This window comes from Sapajus apella, unplaced genomic scaffold (assembly GCF_009761245.1).
Source record: "Sapajus apella isolate SASKATOON/1434 unplaced genomic scaffold, GSC_monkey_1.0 scaffold84, whole genome shotgun sequence".
NCBI classification, from domain to species: Eukaryota; Metazoa; Chordata; class Mammalia; order Primates; family Cebidae; genus Sapajus; species Sapajus apella.
In genome coordinates this window covers 3999803-4018387 of record NW_022437024.1, presented here as the reverse complement: position 1 = coordinate 4018387, position 18585 = coordinate 3999803, and the positions used below count along the sequence as shown (strand labels likewise).

Below are 18585 nucleotides of genomic sequence, written 5' to 3'. Positions count from 1 at the left end.
TATTACTTTGTTTTTGTGGGCACTCTTAGGCTCAGAAATAGTAGGTGACTTCTCAAAGCCACACTGCTGGTCAGCATCAGAACAGAGCTCTGTGACTCTGTGACTTCTCAATTATGCCACTCTGCACCCACAAACCACTAGGCACCGTGCCAAGCGCTTTACATTTAATCCTCAGTGCACTGTGGAGCAGGCTCTTATTATTGCCATTAACAAACAAGGAAACCAGTTCACAGAGGGATTAAGTGGCGCTCACAAGCGGTGTCTGCTCACTCCAAGCATCTCTTCTTAACTTGACCCAGGCATACGTACATATTAAGGGTTGTACAAATTGGGTGCCTTATCTTAGAAGTAGTCAGCTTTCTAGACATAGTTTTAGTGCAAGGAATTTGTGCAGATTATCTGTACAGCTGCAGACATCTTCATGGAATGTGAATTAGGTGTTGACATTGCTTCTCTGGGGAACCCGATAGAGTAGATTACATGCACTGGACATAACCCACACACACATTGCTGATGCATTTGCTAGTACAGAATTGGAAAGTCAGGCCTGGGAAATCCAGGACTCTTACCTGGAAAAGTAGCTTCTGCTTTGGCATCATGTGCCTATGACACAAGGGTGTCCACATTGGGTCACAGACTCTACCTCTTTTATATTCCAAGGTCTGTGACTGTAAAGGCAGGTGCCAAAAGAGGGGGTTCAGGTGTCACCCTGGAAAAACCCAGTCAGCTTAGGTCAGATACCAGCTTCAGATGCTCTTATCAAGTCTATTGAAGATTATTGAGATGACTTTTAGAGACCATGGGAGATTGGCTTGTAACAGGGGGGCATGTAATGCACTAAACTATTCCTGATATTGTTTTCAGACCCGTACACATGTTATCTTCTGATGCTTTATGCAATGGACTGAATTTGTCCCTCCAAAATTCATGTGTTGAGATTCTAGCCTCTAATGTAATGATATTAGGAGGTAGGACCTTTGGGAAATAATTATATCATGAAGGTAGAGCCTTCATGAATGGGATCAGTGCCCGCTTAAAGGGACAGCAGAGAGCTCTCTTGCCTTGTTTTTGCCATGTGAGCATACAATAAGAAGACAGCTGTCCGCTATTCAGAGGAGGACTGTCACCAGAACCAACCACGCTGTCATCTTGAGCTTGGACTTACAGCCTACAGAACTGTAAGAAATGCATTCCGGTTGTTTAAAGCCACCTAGTTCATGGTGCTTTGTTACAGCAGCCCTAACTAAGACTCCCTGTGTGAAACCTACCATCACGATGTCATTTCATAGATTAGACCACTGAGTTACATATAGTCAGGAGCAGAGACTTAGCTCAACCTCTCTTCACCCAATGCCCCTTATTCTAAGCCACTCTGCTCTGCTGACCTGCTGGACCCTGTCCTGTTAAGCTTCCCAAGTTCATTGGTTAAGGAACAATACGATCTAATTTGGTCTTGGACATGAAAGAACCTTTCCAAGACCATTCTGTTTTATATTTGTAAAGGATGTAGTGGTTACAGTTAACTTTTTCTGGTTTAAACATGCTTTCGGACTTTTTGGTGTTCTTAGAACTGAACAAAAATATTTTGTGCTAGCTGGCTTTGAAGTGTGACTATGGCCCTGGAACACACACATGGACCAGGACACACATACAAAGCAAAGGACTGGGTTTCCCAGCGTCACTCCATACACCAAGCCTCATGGGCTCCTGTATGTGTGAGCTGTTGTTGATGTGAAACTACTCTGGGGTGTATTGTTAATAGAAATCCAGGAATCTGATTCAGAGGCAATGGCCTAGTGTAAGGCTAAGAAATTCAGGTGGGTGTCTGAGTCATGGTCTTATGATAGGGTGTGAAAAGCAATGACAACCAAAAGATTAGGAGAGATCTAGGAGAAAGACAGGGTGGGAGGTGGGAGAGGGCAGAATGGAATGTTTCTCCTGGGTAATTTTCATGGTCCAGAGGCCAGGAAGCACACATTCCATTGTCCAGAGCTCTGAAAAGGGTCTTGAAAGGTAGCCCCAATATGCTCTGTTAGGTTTGCAGTAACAATAAATCCATTGGATTCTGCTGAGTGACACATGATCTGGAGCTGTTTGTGAACGTCTTAAGAGAAATGGTCCCTTGGGAAGCTGCCAAGAAAACAGGTTCAAAAGGCAGGGTGGGAGGACTGGTCATCCATATGGGCCCCAGTGACTGATGCACAGTGGGTGCTTTCTGTTTGCTGATTGAGCAATGAATGTTCCTCATCAGTATTGAGGAAGGAGACCCAGGCATCTGGGATCACCTCCTCCTTGACCTCCACACTGCATTTCAATAGAAGAAAAGGCTGGCCAACTGGCCGTGCCTCCTGAATCACCTTCCTGTGAGATAGCAGGCGTGGTGTGGGGGAATCTCTCCGGAAGACATTGTTTTTACTTAAATAAGATCAAGTCCCCACCCACTCCTCCATCTGGAGACCAAGGCCCTTTCACATGTAATTCCTAAAACTGTAAACCCAAGACCCTTTCATATGTGATTTCTAAAGCTGTAAACCCAAGACCCTTTCACTTGTAACTTCTAAGGCTGTAAACCTAAGATCCTTTCACGTGTAATATCTACAGTGTAAGCCTACATAAAGTCAGAGCTTCTCTTTGTTAGGGGAGCTTAGCAGTTTGGACAAAACATAAAGCCTTGCTCCCGGGCTGTAATAATAAAACCCCTTCCTTTCTAGTTCTGTGTCTGAGAGGTCTGTTTCTCACAGCCGCTCCTGCTTCATTTGGTTCCCTGACCGGGAAATGAGTTTTGGTTGGCAGACGGCCGGAGAAGCCTCTCAGGTGGTTTGCCTAGCCCTTCGGAGCATCCCTGCAGAGGGCTCCTACCCACTGGGATGACGCAGTTCCTGAGAACGCTCCTGGGCAGGTATTTGCCCGGTGGGAGGTGGGAAGCCTCGCCAGAGGGGAGCCGGAAAGCCCCCGCAGTGTGGATCCTCCCAGTGGCTGAACATCAAAAAGGAATGGGTACTTGGAACGTTTGGACAACAGAAACACGGTAGGATTAGTCTTGGGAAACTTGCCCACCTCCTTTAGGTGGAAGCATGGACTGATCACCCACAGGTGTCAGAGTTGGCACTTTTGAACTTGGCTCTCTCTCTCTCTCTTTTTTGTGACTAACCTTGGAAGCTTTTGCTTATGGTTTCAATTTGGGTGGAGGGAGGATAGTGTGTGTGTGTATGTGTGTGTGTGTAGGGGTCCAACTGGACTCATCAGCCATGAAATGTGGAAATATCAGGCCCATTAGAAGGGGCCTCATACTTCGAGCAATTTGTAGGGCTATTTGGAATTAGAGACGGCCACATAAGGCTGAGTGGAGGAGCCTTTGCCTTCTAGGTGTTATAAAATGATTGAAGTGAATGTAAATTGGAGAGTGTGTACTGTGTCTCACTGGGCAGGAACGGCTGTGGGCAGAGTAGCACTCTTTTAACTGTGGGAATTGTTTTTCTGGTACATAGGCATGGGTCACACTCATGGCAAACCCACTCCTTTAGAGACCATGCTGAAAAATTTCAAGAAGGGATTTAGGGGAAATTATACAGTAGCTTTGACACCAGAGAAATTAAGGACTTTATGTGAGGTAGATTGGCCAGCATTTGGGGTAGGTTGGCCCCCAGAGAGGACCCTCGACAGGTCTCTTATCTCCAAAGTAAGGCGTGAGATTATATGCGGCGAGCTAGAACGCCTTGATCAATTTCTATACATAGACTCATGGTTGCAGTTAGTTTTGAACCCTCCGAAGTGGTTAAGAGGACAGGCAGTGACTGTTTTAATGGCCAAGGGACAGACCGCTAGAAAAAATCCCCCCCCACAGAGAGACGTGGACTCCCAAGGTCTGGCGCCTGGACGGGAAAGAGTCAGTGGCAGAGACACAGACCCCAAGGTTCCGGCAGACCCAGCAGCAGAAGAGTTTTTGATACCGAGAAGCCACAGGCTCTTGTTGACCTACTGCAAACGATTATTCAGGCTCATAACCCCACTCCTGCTGACTGCCACCAGCTGCTTATGTATTTTTTTTTTTTTTTTGAGAATGAGTTTCGCTCATTACCCAGGCTGGAGTGCAATGGCGCGATCTCCGCTTACCGCAACCTCTTCCTCCTGGGTTCAGGCAATTCTCCTGCCTCAGCCTTCTGAGTAGCTGGGATTACAGGCACGTGCCACCATGCCCAGCTAATTTTTTGTATTTTTAATAGAGATGGGGTTTCACCATGTTGACCAGGATGGTCTCGATCTCTTGACCTCATGATCCACCCGCCTCTGCTTCCCAAAGTGCTGGGATTACAGGCTTGAGCCACTGCGCCCAGCCTGCTTATGTATTTTTTTAACATGGACGAGAGGCTGGCTGAAGCGTTCTTTTGATCCTGAAAGCCCTGAAAACCAGTGCTTGATAAATATGACATTAGTCAGTCAGTGTGCAAAAGACATTAGACTAAAATTGCAGCAACAGGCAGGATTTGCGGGCATGGATACCTCACAGTTACAGGTGTTTGTGAACTAAGAAGCGGTGAGCTGTGGAAAAAGTTGTGGAGAAAACCAGAGTCAGCCTCGACGAAATGCCGACTTGATAGCTGCTGCTGGTAGAGGAGCGCCCCCAAGAGTGTGGGAAAAGTGGGGTTCCTGGAAAACCCTGCAGCCTGCCCGCCCGCACCTGCAATGAGATCAGTGAGCTTATTGTAGAGGAGTGGGGCACTGGAAGGACAGGTGTCCCCAGCTAACAGGAAAACGGCAATCCTAAACACGAGGATCCAGACGAAATTGGAGGAGCTCTGTTCAGTCTAATGGAAGGGCCACTGGACTAAAGGAGGGCGACCAGGCTCATATGCCCTCAAAGAGCCCATAGTCTGAACAACAGCTCTGTAACCCCCCATCAAAGGAAACAAAACCAATATCGTTAGAGCTACTAAGGTGTTAGGAAAACAGACTTCCTTGTACTTGCTGGACTGCCCCTACCCCTCTCCTCCGCAAAACTTGTAGTGCAAATTAAGGGCTACAACTATCCCATTCAATAATGAGGACTCCCTGCAGCTAAGACTTCCTCAGGCAGGGGTTATCCAGGCTCCCGCCGTCTGACCCTTGTCCATCGGGAAGGAGGGTGGAGACCTTCCCTAACCGGGGACCAAAGACTGGTATTTCCACTCAGGCCAGTGCAGGGCTTGCGTTTGGTTAATCAGACTACAGTGACTTTGAACCCACTTGCACCTGACTTGTGCATGCAGTTGGGATTATTGCCAGCACAGGAGAGTTGGTTCACTTGATTGGACTTAAAGTGTACTTCTTTAGCATTGGACTGGCCTCAGAGGGTCAAAAACTGTTTGCATTTCAATGGGAAAAAAAATCCAGAAACAGGTGTGACCACCCTGGTACACCAGGACCAGGCTTCCCAGGGGCTCAGAAACTCTCTCACCATCCTTGGGGAGGTGCTAGCCTGTGACTGTCCCCCAGAAGTTTCTTTAAAAGGACTTAGGCTGCATGCTAAGTCCTATATGCTGATGACCTTTTATTGGGACACCCCACGGCAGTCGGGTCTGCAAAAGGAACGGATACCTTCCTTCAGCATCTGGAGGACTGTGGGTATAAAGTGTCTACAAAGAAAGCCCAGATTTGCCGACAGCAAATGCGATATCTGGGGTTCACCATCCAGAAGGGGGAACGCAGCCTAGGAGCAGAGAGGAACGCAGCCTAGGAGCAGAGAGGAAGTAAGTTATTTGCAACCTGCAGAACCAGAGACTAGAAGACACATGAGGGAGTTCCTGGGAGCCGTGGGTTTTGTAAATTGTGGATTCCAAGCTTCACAGTACTGCCCAAACCCTTGCACAAGGGGGAGGGGAAAAGACAAGAAACGCTTTGAATGGGTGAGAAACTAAAAGTGAAAATTTGTCAGCCCTGGCTTTGGGGCTATCTGATTTAATGAAGCCTCTCATGCTGTATGTGTCAGAAAGAAAAAAAGAAAAAAAAAAAAAAAAAAAAAGAGGAATGGCAATTGAAGTTCCAGCATCAACTCTGGGAAGAATTTAAATTTCAAAGCACCCCACACAGTAGTGACCCTAATGAACACCAAAGGACGTCATTGGTGAACAAATGCTAGGCCTACCAAATACCTGAGCCTGCTAAAGTGAAAATCTCTGCATCACCATTGGGGTCTGTGCAACACCCTAAACTGCCACTTTGCCCCTGGTGCCAGGAAGCCCATGAAGTAACCTGTGTGCTGCTTCAAGATCTCATCCCTAGGTTTGGACTGCCACTGCACATCGGATCAGACAACGGACCAGCATTTGTGGTGGATTTGGTCCAGAAAACAGCAATGGCCTTGGGTGTTACTTGGAAACTGCACTCTGCCTATTGACCTCAGAGTTTCGGAGAAGTGGAAATAATGAACCAGACCGTCAAAAATAGCTTAGGGAAAAATGTGTCAGGAAACAAGATTAAAGCAGGTGCAGGCACTTCCCTTGGTGTTATTCAAAATTAGATGCACTCCCTCTAGAACAGGATAATCCCCCTCTGAAGTCTCATATCATAGGCTCCCTCCCATACTCCAGGCACTCCGGGGAACTCCTTGGGAATGGGGAGAGACTGAGTTAGGACGCCAATTACAAGCTCGAGGGAAAATCGCTCAGGATATTTCAACCTGGGTAAATGAAAGATGCCCTGTAAGCTTATTCTCCCCAGTTCATGCTTTCTCACCAGGTGATAAAGGACTGGAGTGCAGCCCCTCTGAAGCCACAGTGGAAAGGACCCCAGATCGTGATCCTGACCACTTCCACAGCCTTAAAGGTAGAGGGAATCCCAGCCTGGATCCACCACAGCTGTGTGAAACCAGCAGCAGCTGAAACTCGGGAAGCTACACCAGACCCAGACAACAACTGCAGAATCACCTTAAAAAGGACAACAAGCCCTGCTCCAGCCACATCCCGGAAGCTGGCTGGTCCACGCTTGGCCAAAGCATGAGGCAAATTCATCGTGGGACTTGTTCTTCTTAATATTTGGACTTGTACAGTAGGGGCATTAACAAATTTTGAAGAACGCTCTCAGTGTGTACACCAGGTACTAAGGTAGGACATAAAGTTACTGCTATTCTTTCGTTCTACAGTTATTATGAATGTACAGGGACACAGAAGGGAACCTGGTTATATAACGGTACTCAGTATAAGGTGTGTAATCCAGAGGATGGACAGCCCGATGTACGCTATGATCCATCAGAGCCGCCTACAGATAGGACTTTTGAAATTAGACTCCTAACAGGGCGATGGAATAGCCCTACTAAATTAATAGCTAAAACAGGAAAACGGAAGCCAAAACAGGTTACACTAAGGCTTGATGCCTGTGCAGCCATCAGTGCCTATCATTTCAGCAGAGGGGGCTGTGGTTCCCTCGGATGGGAACAAAGTTATGCAAAAGGGCATAAGTATATCTGCCAGAGAACCTCCTGGTGCAGTAAATGCATTTTTGGGTCATGTGTCATCTGGGCCACTTGGAAAAATAATACAAATAATCCCGTTCATCTTGTAAAAGAGAGAGACACCATTCCAGGGAGTAATGTCCTTTGTGTCTCAGGACATTGTAACCCAGTAGAATTAATATTCACAAACCCCCAAGACCCTAAATGGGAAAAAGCGGAGAGTGTAATGCTAGGAATTGATGAGAAAGGGCTTGACCCTGGAGCCAGTGTCCAGATTCAGGGAAAAATCCAAAAGCCTTCAGCCCGGCCAGTGCACCAGCCTTTTGAAGTATATTAAATAAGCCAGTGCCGGAACTTCTGAAAAAGAAAAAAAACTTGTTCCTCCAATTTGCTGAAAATGTGGTCCGTTCCCTCAATGTTACTTATTGCTATGTATGTGGAGGGATGACTATGGGTGACAGGTGGCCATGGGAAGCCCATGAGTTATTACCCTCTGATCTCATCCCTGACCTGACCTCAGTTCAGAGAGTTCAAACCAACAGTTTCTGGGTTTTAAAGGTGTCAATTATTGGACAATATTATTTGGCCAGAGAAGGAACAGACTTCACTGTTCCAGTTGGAAAGCTTAGCTGCTTAGGGCAGCGACTATATAATGGGACAGTGGGCACTGTAACCTGGTGGAGCTCAAACTAAACTGAAAAGAACCCCCTCCTGGAATTTCCAAAATTACAGGATGCTTGGAATCACCCTGGGTCTTGGAGAGACTGGGCAGCCCCTCCTGCGTTGTACTGGATATGCAGACATAGAGCATACGTACAGCTGCCTGAAAGATGGACAGGTAACTGTGTCATAGGCATCATTAAGCCTTCTTTTTTCCAATTATCTGTTAAGACAGGTGAGCTGTTAGGACACCCAGTCTACTCTGCCTGGGAGAAGAGAAGTCTGAAAATAAGTAAATGGGAAAACATTAAGTGATGACCAGAAAGAATTATTGAGTACTATAGGCCAGCCACAGGGACAGAGAATGGCTCATGGGGACACTGGACTCCTATTTATATGCTAAATCAGATCATCCATTTGCAGGCTGCCTTGGAAATACTCATTAATGAAACGGGCAAAGCTCTGTCCATTTTGGCCAGACAAGAAACTCCAATGAGAAATGCCATTTATCAGAACTGGTTGGCCTTAGATTATTTGCTGGCAGCTGAGGGAGGAGTCTGTAAAACATTCAAACTAACCAACTGCTGCCTGTGCATAAATGACCAGGGTCATGCAGTTAAGAATATAACCAAATTAGCACACGTGCCTGTGCAGGTATGGCATCAATTCAACCCTGAGCTCTTGTTTAAAGGTTGGTCCTCAGCCTCGGGAGGATTAAAAGCCCTCATCATAAGTGTGGTAACAGTAGTGGGTGTTTGTGTACTACTCCCTCGTTCACTCCCCCGTTTCTTCAGATTATTAGGGGATTCATCACTACTGTAGTTGGCCAAAAAATGACATCACAAATGTTTTATACCATCATCATCAATCAGTTTCTTCAGAGAATCTGGAAGATGAGAATAAAAGTGAGACCTCTCACTAATATTATAGAGTGGTGAGGGTCTCAAAGGGGGGGTGAGGAAGGAGACCTAGGCATCTGGGATCACCTCCCCCTTGACCTCCACACTGCATAATCAATAGAAAAAAAGGCTGGCCGACTGGTGGCGCCTCCTGAATCACCTTCCTATAAGATAGCAGGCGTGGTGTGGGGGAATCTCTCCAGAAGACATTGTTTTTACTTAAACAAGATCAAGCCCCCACCCACTCCTCCATCTGGAGACCAAGGCCCTTTCACATGTAATTCCTAAAACTGTAAACCCAAGACCCTTTCATATGTGATTTCTAAAGCTGTAAACCCAAGACCCTTTCACTTGTAATTTCTAAGGCTGTAAACCTAAGATCCTTTCATGTGTAATATCTAGAGTATAAGCCTATATAAAAGCAGAGCTTCTCTTTGTTAGGGAAGCTTGGCTGTTTGGACAAAACATAAAGCCTTGCTCCCGGGCCGTAATAATAAAACTCTTCCTTTCTAGTTCAGTGCCTGAGAGGTCTGTTTCTCACGGCCGCTCCTGCTTCAATATTGCTTAATGTGGCCCTATAGTTATTAATACTTTAAAATAGCAATATAGTGTTTCCTGACCCTTCCAGGAAAAAATATCACCTGTCCTTCTCTTGGACCTACATTGGATGCTTTATGTGTTTCTGTAACGGTGTCTGTTACACTTTGTTGCCCTTATTTTTACTTCTGATCCCCTACTGGCATGGAAACTAGAAGCAAGAACTTTGTTGCATCCACCTTCATAGTCATAACTGCTTCTATGGTGCTTGGCATGAGAGGTTCAAGAAATAAATGATTTTCTTAGGTTAGAGATTTACCATTTCTCAAATTGAATGCTTACCCTCTAGATTAAACACATTACCTGGGGATGAAGCTATGAATTCCATCCCACTACCCTTTGTCCATGCTAAGTATGAACGAGAAACACCATGAATTAGTAAGGGAAAAGGTTTAGGGCTGGGAAGAGCTGGCTTGGAATCCTGCTTCCACCACTTCCTAACCCTGTTGTTGTAATTTAACTGCACTGCCTCTTCACCTAATCATCCCTCAACTTTGTCACCTGGTAAATGAGCATTCTCACCTCCTAATGATGTTTTGAAGTTGAGAATATGAATATGAAGGGATCAGCACATTAGAAAGAAACCCCCATTGCTCCTTGAGTCAGCCGTAAGTGCCATCTCCTTTGCTGCCAAGTGAGAAGCCAGTCCGGTATTCAAAGCAGCCACAGAACCTGTTTTATTTTTTATTTTTTTTCCAAGATGGGGAAGTAGATTTGGGCTTCAAGCCTATGCCCATGGGAGGCACAGACTCATACATTCTTAATGTTAGCAAGGTCCTTGGGTGTGTAAACAAGTGAAAAAATGCTTCCAGAAAAATAAAGGGAGGAATCGCTCCTAAGGTAAACCCTCCCTCTAAAAGTGTTCAGTAAATAGACTTAGCCATCTACCAGGAATATGGTTGAGGAGACTCTTGTTATGAGTAGGAGGACAAAACTAGTTTGGTGACTCTTATCAAGGAAGAGCGACCATATCAGGGTCTCTAGTGGTTTATGAGTAACAAAAACAATGAATACTTGTTATTTCTGTTATATAAGCCATTGGGGAAATTACTTAACATCATTAAATATGATGGCTGGTGGGTATGTCCAGAATATATATTCACAAGGTTTTGGAAGATCTAAGTAAAAAATGTTGAAAAAGACTTGACTAATGCTTTTTTGAATCTTCCAACAATAGTATGAAAACTGATTAGATAGCTTATTTTTAAAAGCCTTCATATTTGTGCTTACCATATTGCAAGTGGTCAAGAAATCTTAGCTTGATTGATCGAGTGATTCTTCCGACATGATTAGATAAACACACATTTGTTGACTGAGTGATTCAATAAATGACTTCCTTTACTCCAGGTTAGCCCCAGTTTTCCCAGGTTTTCTTATTACAACCTGTTATTTCTCCACATTTCCAACAGTTCTAGGGACCGTGTCAGGACAGCCTTCAGTCTGTTCACGTCCCTCTTATGATGCAACTCCCAGAGCTAAACCTTATACTCCATTTTTAATCAAGTGACCCACCAGGAAAAGGCCTTGTGATAATCACCAGATAAAACTAAAAGCAAAAATCTTACTGTTCTGGAAGGCCAGGGGTCAGAGATGTCACGGCTGAAGTTTCTTTCAAATGGTTCCAAATTAGGCTATTAAAAATCAGGGGTGGAAGTTTGCAGGTTTCACGTGTTATATTTTGTTGCTCCATAACCCCTTTGGCCAAAGTGAATGTTATGTTCAGTGATGAACATGGCCCTTGGACTTCATCTCTGTGCCAAGTACCAGGCTACAGATCTGTGAGCTAGGAAGTGAGCCAGCTATTTGAAGCACATTACATCAGACGTTTCCTGAGGTGTAAAGGAAGGCCTTCTTGCTAGAAAGCAGGAAGAATTTTGGCTCTTAGAGATTGGACTCAGTAACTTTAACTCTTTGGCTAAGGGCCAATCCTCTAGCAAGCAGCTATCAAGTGGCCTGCAAAAAATTCAAATCGAAAGCCCCTGATCCCACTTTGCCTGTTGACATCACTGCCTCCTTTGAGACCTGTGTCACCTTTTTGGGAGTAGGAACAGTGTTTAGGAAAGGAGAGACATTATAAAATCTGATATTCAAAAAACATAGTGACTTTTCTAATTTTACATTTTGGAGGCAATATTGTCTTTAGAGTGGGAAATTGTAGACCGTGAATTAAAATGCTTTTCCAAAAAATGCTGTCATCCATCACTTTCTTCTTTTCAAGTTAAATAAAATCATATCATATGTAGTAATGGATACACTGGTGTCAACTATTACATTTATTAATTGATCCTGATAGTTGTTTCTCAATTAACTTCATAAATTATCTTTTGCAGCCAAGGAATTTGATCTCAATAGCACTCAAAGCTGGGCTCAGTGGCTCATGCCTGTAATCCCAGCACTTTGGGAGGTGGAGGCAGGTGGATCACCTAAGGTCAGGAGTTTGAGACCAGCCCAGCCAACATGGTGAAACCCTGTCACTGCTAAAAATACAAAAAATTAGCCTGGTGTGGTGGCAAGTGCCTGTAATCCTAACTACTCGGAAGACTGAGGCAAGAGAATCGCTTGAACTCAGGAGATGGAGGTTGCTGCGAACTGAGATCATACCATCGTGCCATTGTACTCCAGCCTGGACAATAGAGAGAGACTCTGTCTCAAGAAAAAAATAGCATTCAAAGCGAAATGTTTTGTAATGCTCAAGTTGTTAGCTCTTTCTGTGTGCCATACAGGCTATTATGATGCATGTGCTAATGCCCCTGTGTTCTTTCATAACAAAGCACTACTCAAATGAATTTTAAAAACCCTAATTAATAATACAGAGGCTCCGGAAGCCTCCCTTTTGAATGCTTGAAGTTGGGTCCTGGTGTGGAAACAGAGCTTGTTAGAGTAGCCTTAGGGAACGTACACGAGAGAACAAGACACGAAGCACCTTGGGTGAATTATCATATCTGATACTTCTTACACCTGCAAGATATGGAGCTATGATTAGGTCTTTCTTCAGTTTATTAACCGAGACCCAGGAGAGATAATTCCAAAGTCATTATTGGGATGAGTACTCTTTTGATAGGTTGATGCCTTTTCCATCACAAGCTCTACAAACTGGGGAGCAACAGTGTTCCAGTGAACAGTGTGAGTTTCCTGTAGTTTCGACTCTGAGCCTTCAGTCTAACTCTGGACACTTCCTCTTTCCTTTTGGGAAAATTGATCTGGCACTATTTGGTCCCTACCTTAAAGGGATGCTCAAGAAAAACATAAAATATTTATGAAGGGGCTTGTTTCATGGGAAGCAATGTTCCAGGCTGCAAAAATGTCTGTTTGCTTCCGAGTGGCAGAGTTGGAAATGTATTTCAGCTTACCCATACATTGTATCAGCTCTTCCAAGGTTGCACATTTCACTGCTGACTGTCCATGTGTGAAAATCTAAGAATGTCACACATCCCTTTGCCACCTTTCATTAACCATGTTTGTTCCTGAGAATGGTGTGATCTATTATTAAAATGTCCAAAAAGGGAAATAGAGGAGTGGGGGGTGAGAAGAAAAGGAGGAGGTGGTAGCAGGGAGGTGAGTAGGAACCGACAATCCCTGAGGAGCCCAAGCTGTTAACCTGCAGGGTATGGATATCCTCTGCCACTCACCCTGCAAGGTGAAACTGAGACTCGCTGGCCAGATCTTGCAAGAAACTTTGCCAAGGTCTGCCATAGCCAGGACTTCTCCGTGACAAGAGACGGTGGGGTGCAGAGCTGTTCATCTGGCATCCTTCACCATCGCTAAGGTCACTGATAAAATAGTAAGCTGATCTTATATCTGTGGCTTCACGAAGATGATCAGGGATTGAGGGAAGCCAGGGGAAGGGGCAGTGTCAGGTGCATGGAGATGAGCAAAGCCTCCTGGAAGCACACGCAGGGAGGCTCACAATAGCCACAGTTGCCACAGGGAAGCAGCCAGCTTGTGTTTACTTTCAACTCAAAGTGTTTTCTGTTGTATATCTATGTCATCACCTCTTATTTCTCAGAAGGTGACACAAAGTAACAGGCTTCACAATGCCATCAACGTCCATTTTGACAGCATTCATGTCACAATACACAATCATGTACTGTAATTATACAAAATCCAAAGAATAAAATGTTACTAGTTACACTCGTTAAAATGAAGCTGACAACCGAAAGGGTAACAAAACAAAGAGAAATCTCTGTCAGAATCCATAGAGACACTTGACGATATTACAAAGAAAATGTAGTCAAATAATTGTCCCAGCATGCTGCAGTTCACTGCCATAACTTCATAAATTCCCAGCTCTTTGGGGGAAAGAAAGTGCGTTTTCACAGCCTAGAGTTCTTAAAGAAATAGCTCTCACATGTATGCAGGTCAACAGAACGAGGGATGCAAGGTCTAGGCAGCAAGATTGCTCAGACAGCAACGGAGTTTAAAGAGTCCGACTTGACACTCTTCTGAACCAGATGTGGTTTCTTGAAAAAGGACTTGGACAGTAACATTAGTCCAAAGGGCCAAGGAAGAAACACCCAACTGTTAATAAGGAAGGAAACCATCAAGAACTAGAACAGTTAAGACAATTTTTTTTCTACTCTACTTAGAAGTTGAATTATAGCTTTTCGTATTTGGAATAGGAAAAGATTACACGGTTGATCTGTGGGTAGGATGTTCCTGTCCACCCTCCCCAATCCAGATCTGGTAATGTTGGAGTACAGATAGCACTGGTTCAATTTCCTTGAAGTAGAATGACCATTTCTTCATGTGTGGCCGTGATTCCTTTTAATAATGAGGTATAATCTGATGCTAACAATGCCTGTTCCTTCCTGGGTTACGGGCTGATGAATGGTGTGGGCAGAAAACAATTCAACTTTCTGATAAGAATCACACGCATACAAAAATTATTGCACTTAAAAAAAACATCTAAAAACAAAAAATCTCAGCCCAACCAGCAAAGGGCCAGCTAAACTCGGAAGTGCGGTACTTCCTGCCCTTTGGAGAGCATCTGGACCTTCCTGGTGTTCTGTTGAATTTGGTCCATTATTAAATGTCCCGAAGTGAAAGAGTCCAAAAAGACACTGTAGGCTCTTTAAGGCTAAGTCTTCCCGGTGCTTCTGTGAGATAAATTATCTCCTTGGCCACATATTACAAAGCAGGGCCTCTTTTTTTTTTTTTAGCAAAATGACTATCAGGGGCCCCCAAAACAATCTGGAAGCAAGGGAGGATGGGTGCACATCGTGTCCTCTCCTGTGAACGAGACAGAGTAAGATGGTAAGCTGCCTGCGGTCGCAGCAGCCTCCCCCTGCCCCACCACTGCTCTCACTAAGTTCAGTCCCACAACCATGCAGATGTGGGTTGATTTGTGCATCTCTCTCTGTGTGCTGCCTCCTTTTTGTGGGTCTGAATGACTTTCCCTCTCTCAGCAAATTTATTTTTCTCTGTCTTTATTCATTATCCTTCCCGTTCCATTGTGCTCTCTGTCTCTCTTTATGGATGAGAGGTGCAATGCTAATCCTATCCTGCTGCCCACTGGTCCATATGCTTCCCAGATTTTCATGATTCTCCCACCATGCACCACTGTCCTCTCCCTACCCTGTTATTGGCTCCCCTCCCCGCAGTATAGTTAGACACTCTACAGTCCGTTTACTGAACTAAATGGGAAGATTACTGTTACCTTAGCCAAGATTACTTACACCTCCAAAATCTGATCTACTAGTCAAAATTGGAGTACAGGGCATTGACTACGTTACAAGTATCTTCATGAAGCTCTAAGTAACGGCTTACCTAATGGGTGAGATCAAGGCATTTTTCAGACTCTGCTATCCTGAGACTCTATTGTCGCTGCTGTTTGTGATTTTGGGAGTGTCCAATCCAGCTCATGTCTTTTTCGTAACCCCCTGTACAACCCTTGCAATCAACAAAATATTTGCACGAGATATCTAGATAGAATTTGGATGGTAGCGTTCTGATACTACAGGCACAGATCCAATAACAGAATAATGTACAGTTCCCAGTAGAGGGAATGGAGATGAGGCATCATGAGGTGCAGAAGCTCCTGTTTGTTGCCAACAGCAACCAAGGTGCATTGAAACTCAAAGATCTGCTACAGTACTTGTCTCTCCCTGTGACCACCCATGTGAGGCCAGGAGTTGGGAAAGAACACTCGTGAAGTCAGAGTCAATACTGTACAAATGGCTACTGCTGTCTTTTGTCCCATCCATCGTGTCCCCCTCTGATAGTTCTTAGAGCACCCGTGACAAGCTCTTCTCCACTTACTGCTCCAGATTCTGAACTAGGACTTGCTAACATTCTCATATATGACGTCGCTGATGCAGAACTGCTGCTTCTTCTTCATCCACATCAGTTGCACACACTGATGGATAAAGATGTACTGCTCCTGGAACAAAAGACAAAAACAGGTTTCAGAGCAGGTATGTGCAAAGATATAGTATTTTACACTGTGACAGTTTAAATGATCAGGATCTGGTGTTAAAGGAAACCATTTTCATTATTTACAGAGATACAGTTTTGTAACTAGAAAATCCAGGAGAATCAACTGTAAAAGTATTTGATTAATAACAGAGCTTGGAACATTGTGGCTTTTTAAAAAAAACAGTGGAATCTTTTCCCCCTAACTTTACTGAGGTATGATGAAAATTGTATATATTTAAGGTGTACAATGTGATGATTTGATATACATATATATTATGAAATGACCACAATCAGGCTAGTTAACACATTCACCATCCCGAACAGTTTATATTTATATTATATATATATATATGTATTTTATATGTGTGTGTGTGTGTGTGTGTGTGTGTGTGTGGTGAGAACACAGATCTCCTTGCCTAGCAAATTTCAAGGATACAAGTATACAGTACAATACTACGAACTATGCTCACCATGCTGTACATTAGATTGTTATCACTTAATGCTAAGGGAAATGAATCAAAATTCATTGAATTGAATGAATCAAATGAATCAAAATTTTGATTGAATCAAAATTCAATCAAAATAATGGGGCTATTTTGAAGAAAAAAGGATATCCCCTCATCATACACTAAAGTCAATTCTAGGGAGTTTAATAAATTGTCATTAAAAATATAGAGAAAAATATTGATTAATTTCTCTCTGTTTACTTTAGGAAAGGAATTTCTAAAATTAAGAGCAGTGGAATAAATTACAAATAAAAATCTCAATCTACTACATATTAAAAAAGGTAAAAAGAATAAAAACATAGGGTAAACCGGAAACAGGGAGAGAAAAATATTTTCTAGAATTATGACAGAAAATTGATACCTTTATTTTTGTGATAAAGTCATCCAAATTAGTAACATGTGTAAATAGACAAAAATAAAGGACATCAACCACTAGGCCAAGTATTCCCTGGAAGTTAGGGACTATGTCTGTTTATTCCTGATGCCTAGGACTTAGCTTGTGCTTGCCTGTTAAATGATTTTTGAAGTAAACTGAGGAAATATTAAAATATGCCAAAAATAGTCAAAGAATAAAAAATAAGTTAAAACAATTATTTTCTATCTATGTAGTGGACAAAGCTAAAAGGAAAAAATATTTAATGTTGACAAGTTTGTTGAGACAGTCCATTTTACCTATTGTTGGTGGTGGTATAATTAATAAAGTGCTACTAAATGGTGTGGGCACAGATAATAGTAAAAAGTGGGAAATAATCCAATTTAATGTCCTATAAAAAGGAGATTGGTTTCAGTATGCAGTGGTGTATCCATAATAAAACATTAGTCCTTAAAATGAGCTTTATCGAATTTTAGGAAACTTGTGATACTATGCATGCTACATAATAAAATGCTAAGTGAGAAACTAGAATGTAAATAAGATGTAAATTAGCGCACATATACATACATATACATATATACATATAATATGAGCACAATCATGTAAAAGTTATACTTGAATGAAAACCAAGATGAAATTAACAAAATATATCTTTCTGCCAAGAAGTAGGGTAATTTCACAGTGTTTCTTCTTTCTCAATCCCAGAGTTTCTCCATAAGTAATAGCACTAGAAATAACATTTAAAGAAGATCCAGTCAAGATATCCACAGGATTTTAAGAAGCCTCTTGTGTAACAACTTCATACAAAAAAATAAAATTAGTACTTCAAACATCACTGGGTTGGTACCTCAGCCTAACCTGTATTTTTCAATACTAGGTTTGGAGAAAATATATTCCCTTTTGTGGAGACGGTATCCTGTCAGTGGCTGAACTATTCCTTAAGGACACCTAATCCATTGTTTCTGGTGTTATGTCAACACTGGGAATAGATAAGACCAGAGACTGCCTGGACTTTCAATCTGCATCTACTCAGTGGCTACATTTTGTATCAAAACCGAAAACAACCAGACAAAAACACCACAAGAAAAGTAAAAAAAGACTATTCATGGAGGGACTTGTCTTTGAAAGTCCCTGAGAAATCCAAGCTGCAGATCAGGAGGATAGGCTGCTCAAAGCAAAGCCCCGGCTGGGCGCGGTAGCTCACGCCTGTAATCACAGCACTTTGGGAGGCCAAGGTGGGTGGATCACAAGGTCAAGAGATTGAGGCCATCCTGGCCAACACAGTGAAACTCTCTCTACTAAAATACAAAAATTAGCTGGACGTGGTGGCACGGGCCTGTAGTCCCAGCTACTCGGGAAGCTGAGGCAGGAGAATTGCTTGAACCTGGGAGGCGGAGGTTGCGGTGAGCCAAGAATGCACCACTGCACTCCAGCCTGGCAACGGGCGACAGAGCGAGACTCTGTCTCAAAAAAAAAAAAAAAAAAAAAGCAAAGCCCCAACTGACCTCCAGGGAAGGATATTAGAGGAAAATAAAACAAAATATCCGATTAAAATAGAAGAGAGGAGAACATCATTCACAGGTAGCACCCCACAGTTTCAAAGCACTTATCTAGGTTGTATCATTTCCTATCATGTCTGCTTTACGAAAAATTAGTGAACGTTATGCACCTGGAGACATGGCTGCATAAATTGCAGCTACTTCTGCAATT

At 43.4% G+C, this 18585-nt stretch overlaps 1 protein-coding gene across 2 annotated transcripts in view; it reads right to left on the bottom strand.

Moving 5' to 3' along the window:
• Positions 1-12561: 12561 nt before the first annotated feature.
• The window catches only part of PTPRO (protein tyrosine phosphatase receptor type O), a 280097-nt gene continuing 274073 nt past the window's right edge, over positions 12562-18585 (bottom strand). Inside the window, exons 26-27 of one of the 2 annotated variants that reach the window (XM_032253729.1) lie at positions 15841-15961; positions 12562-14811 (exon numbers count right to left, since the gene is read on the bottom strand). In XM_032253729.1, coding sequence (XP_032109620.1) covers positions 15857-15961 — 105 coding nt within the window. In that variant the 3' untranslated portion in view covers positions 12562-14811; positions 15841-15856. The remainder of the gene's footprint in view (positions 14812-15840; positions 15962-18585) is intronic. The other variant, XM_032253730.1, reaches the window with a different exon arrangement.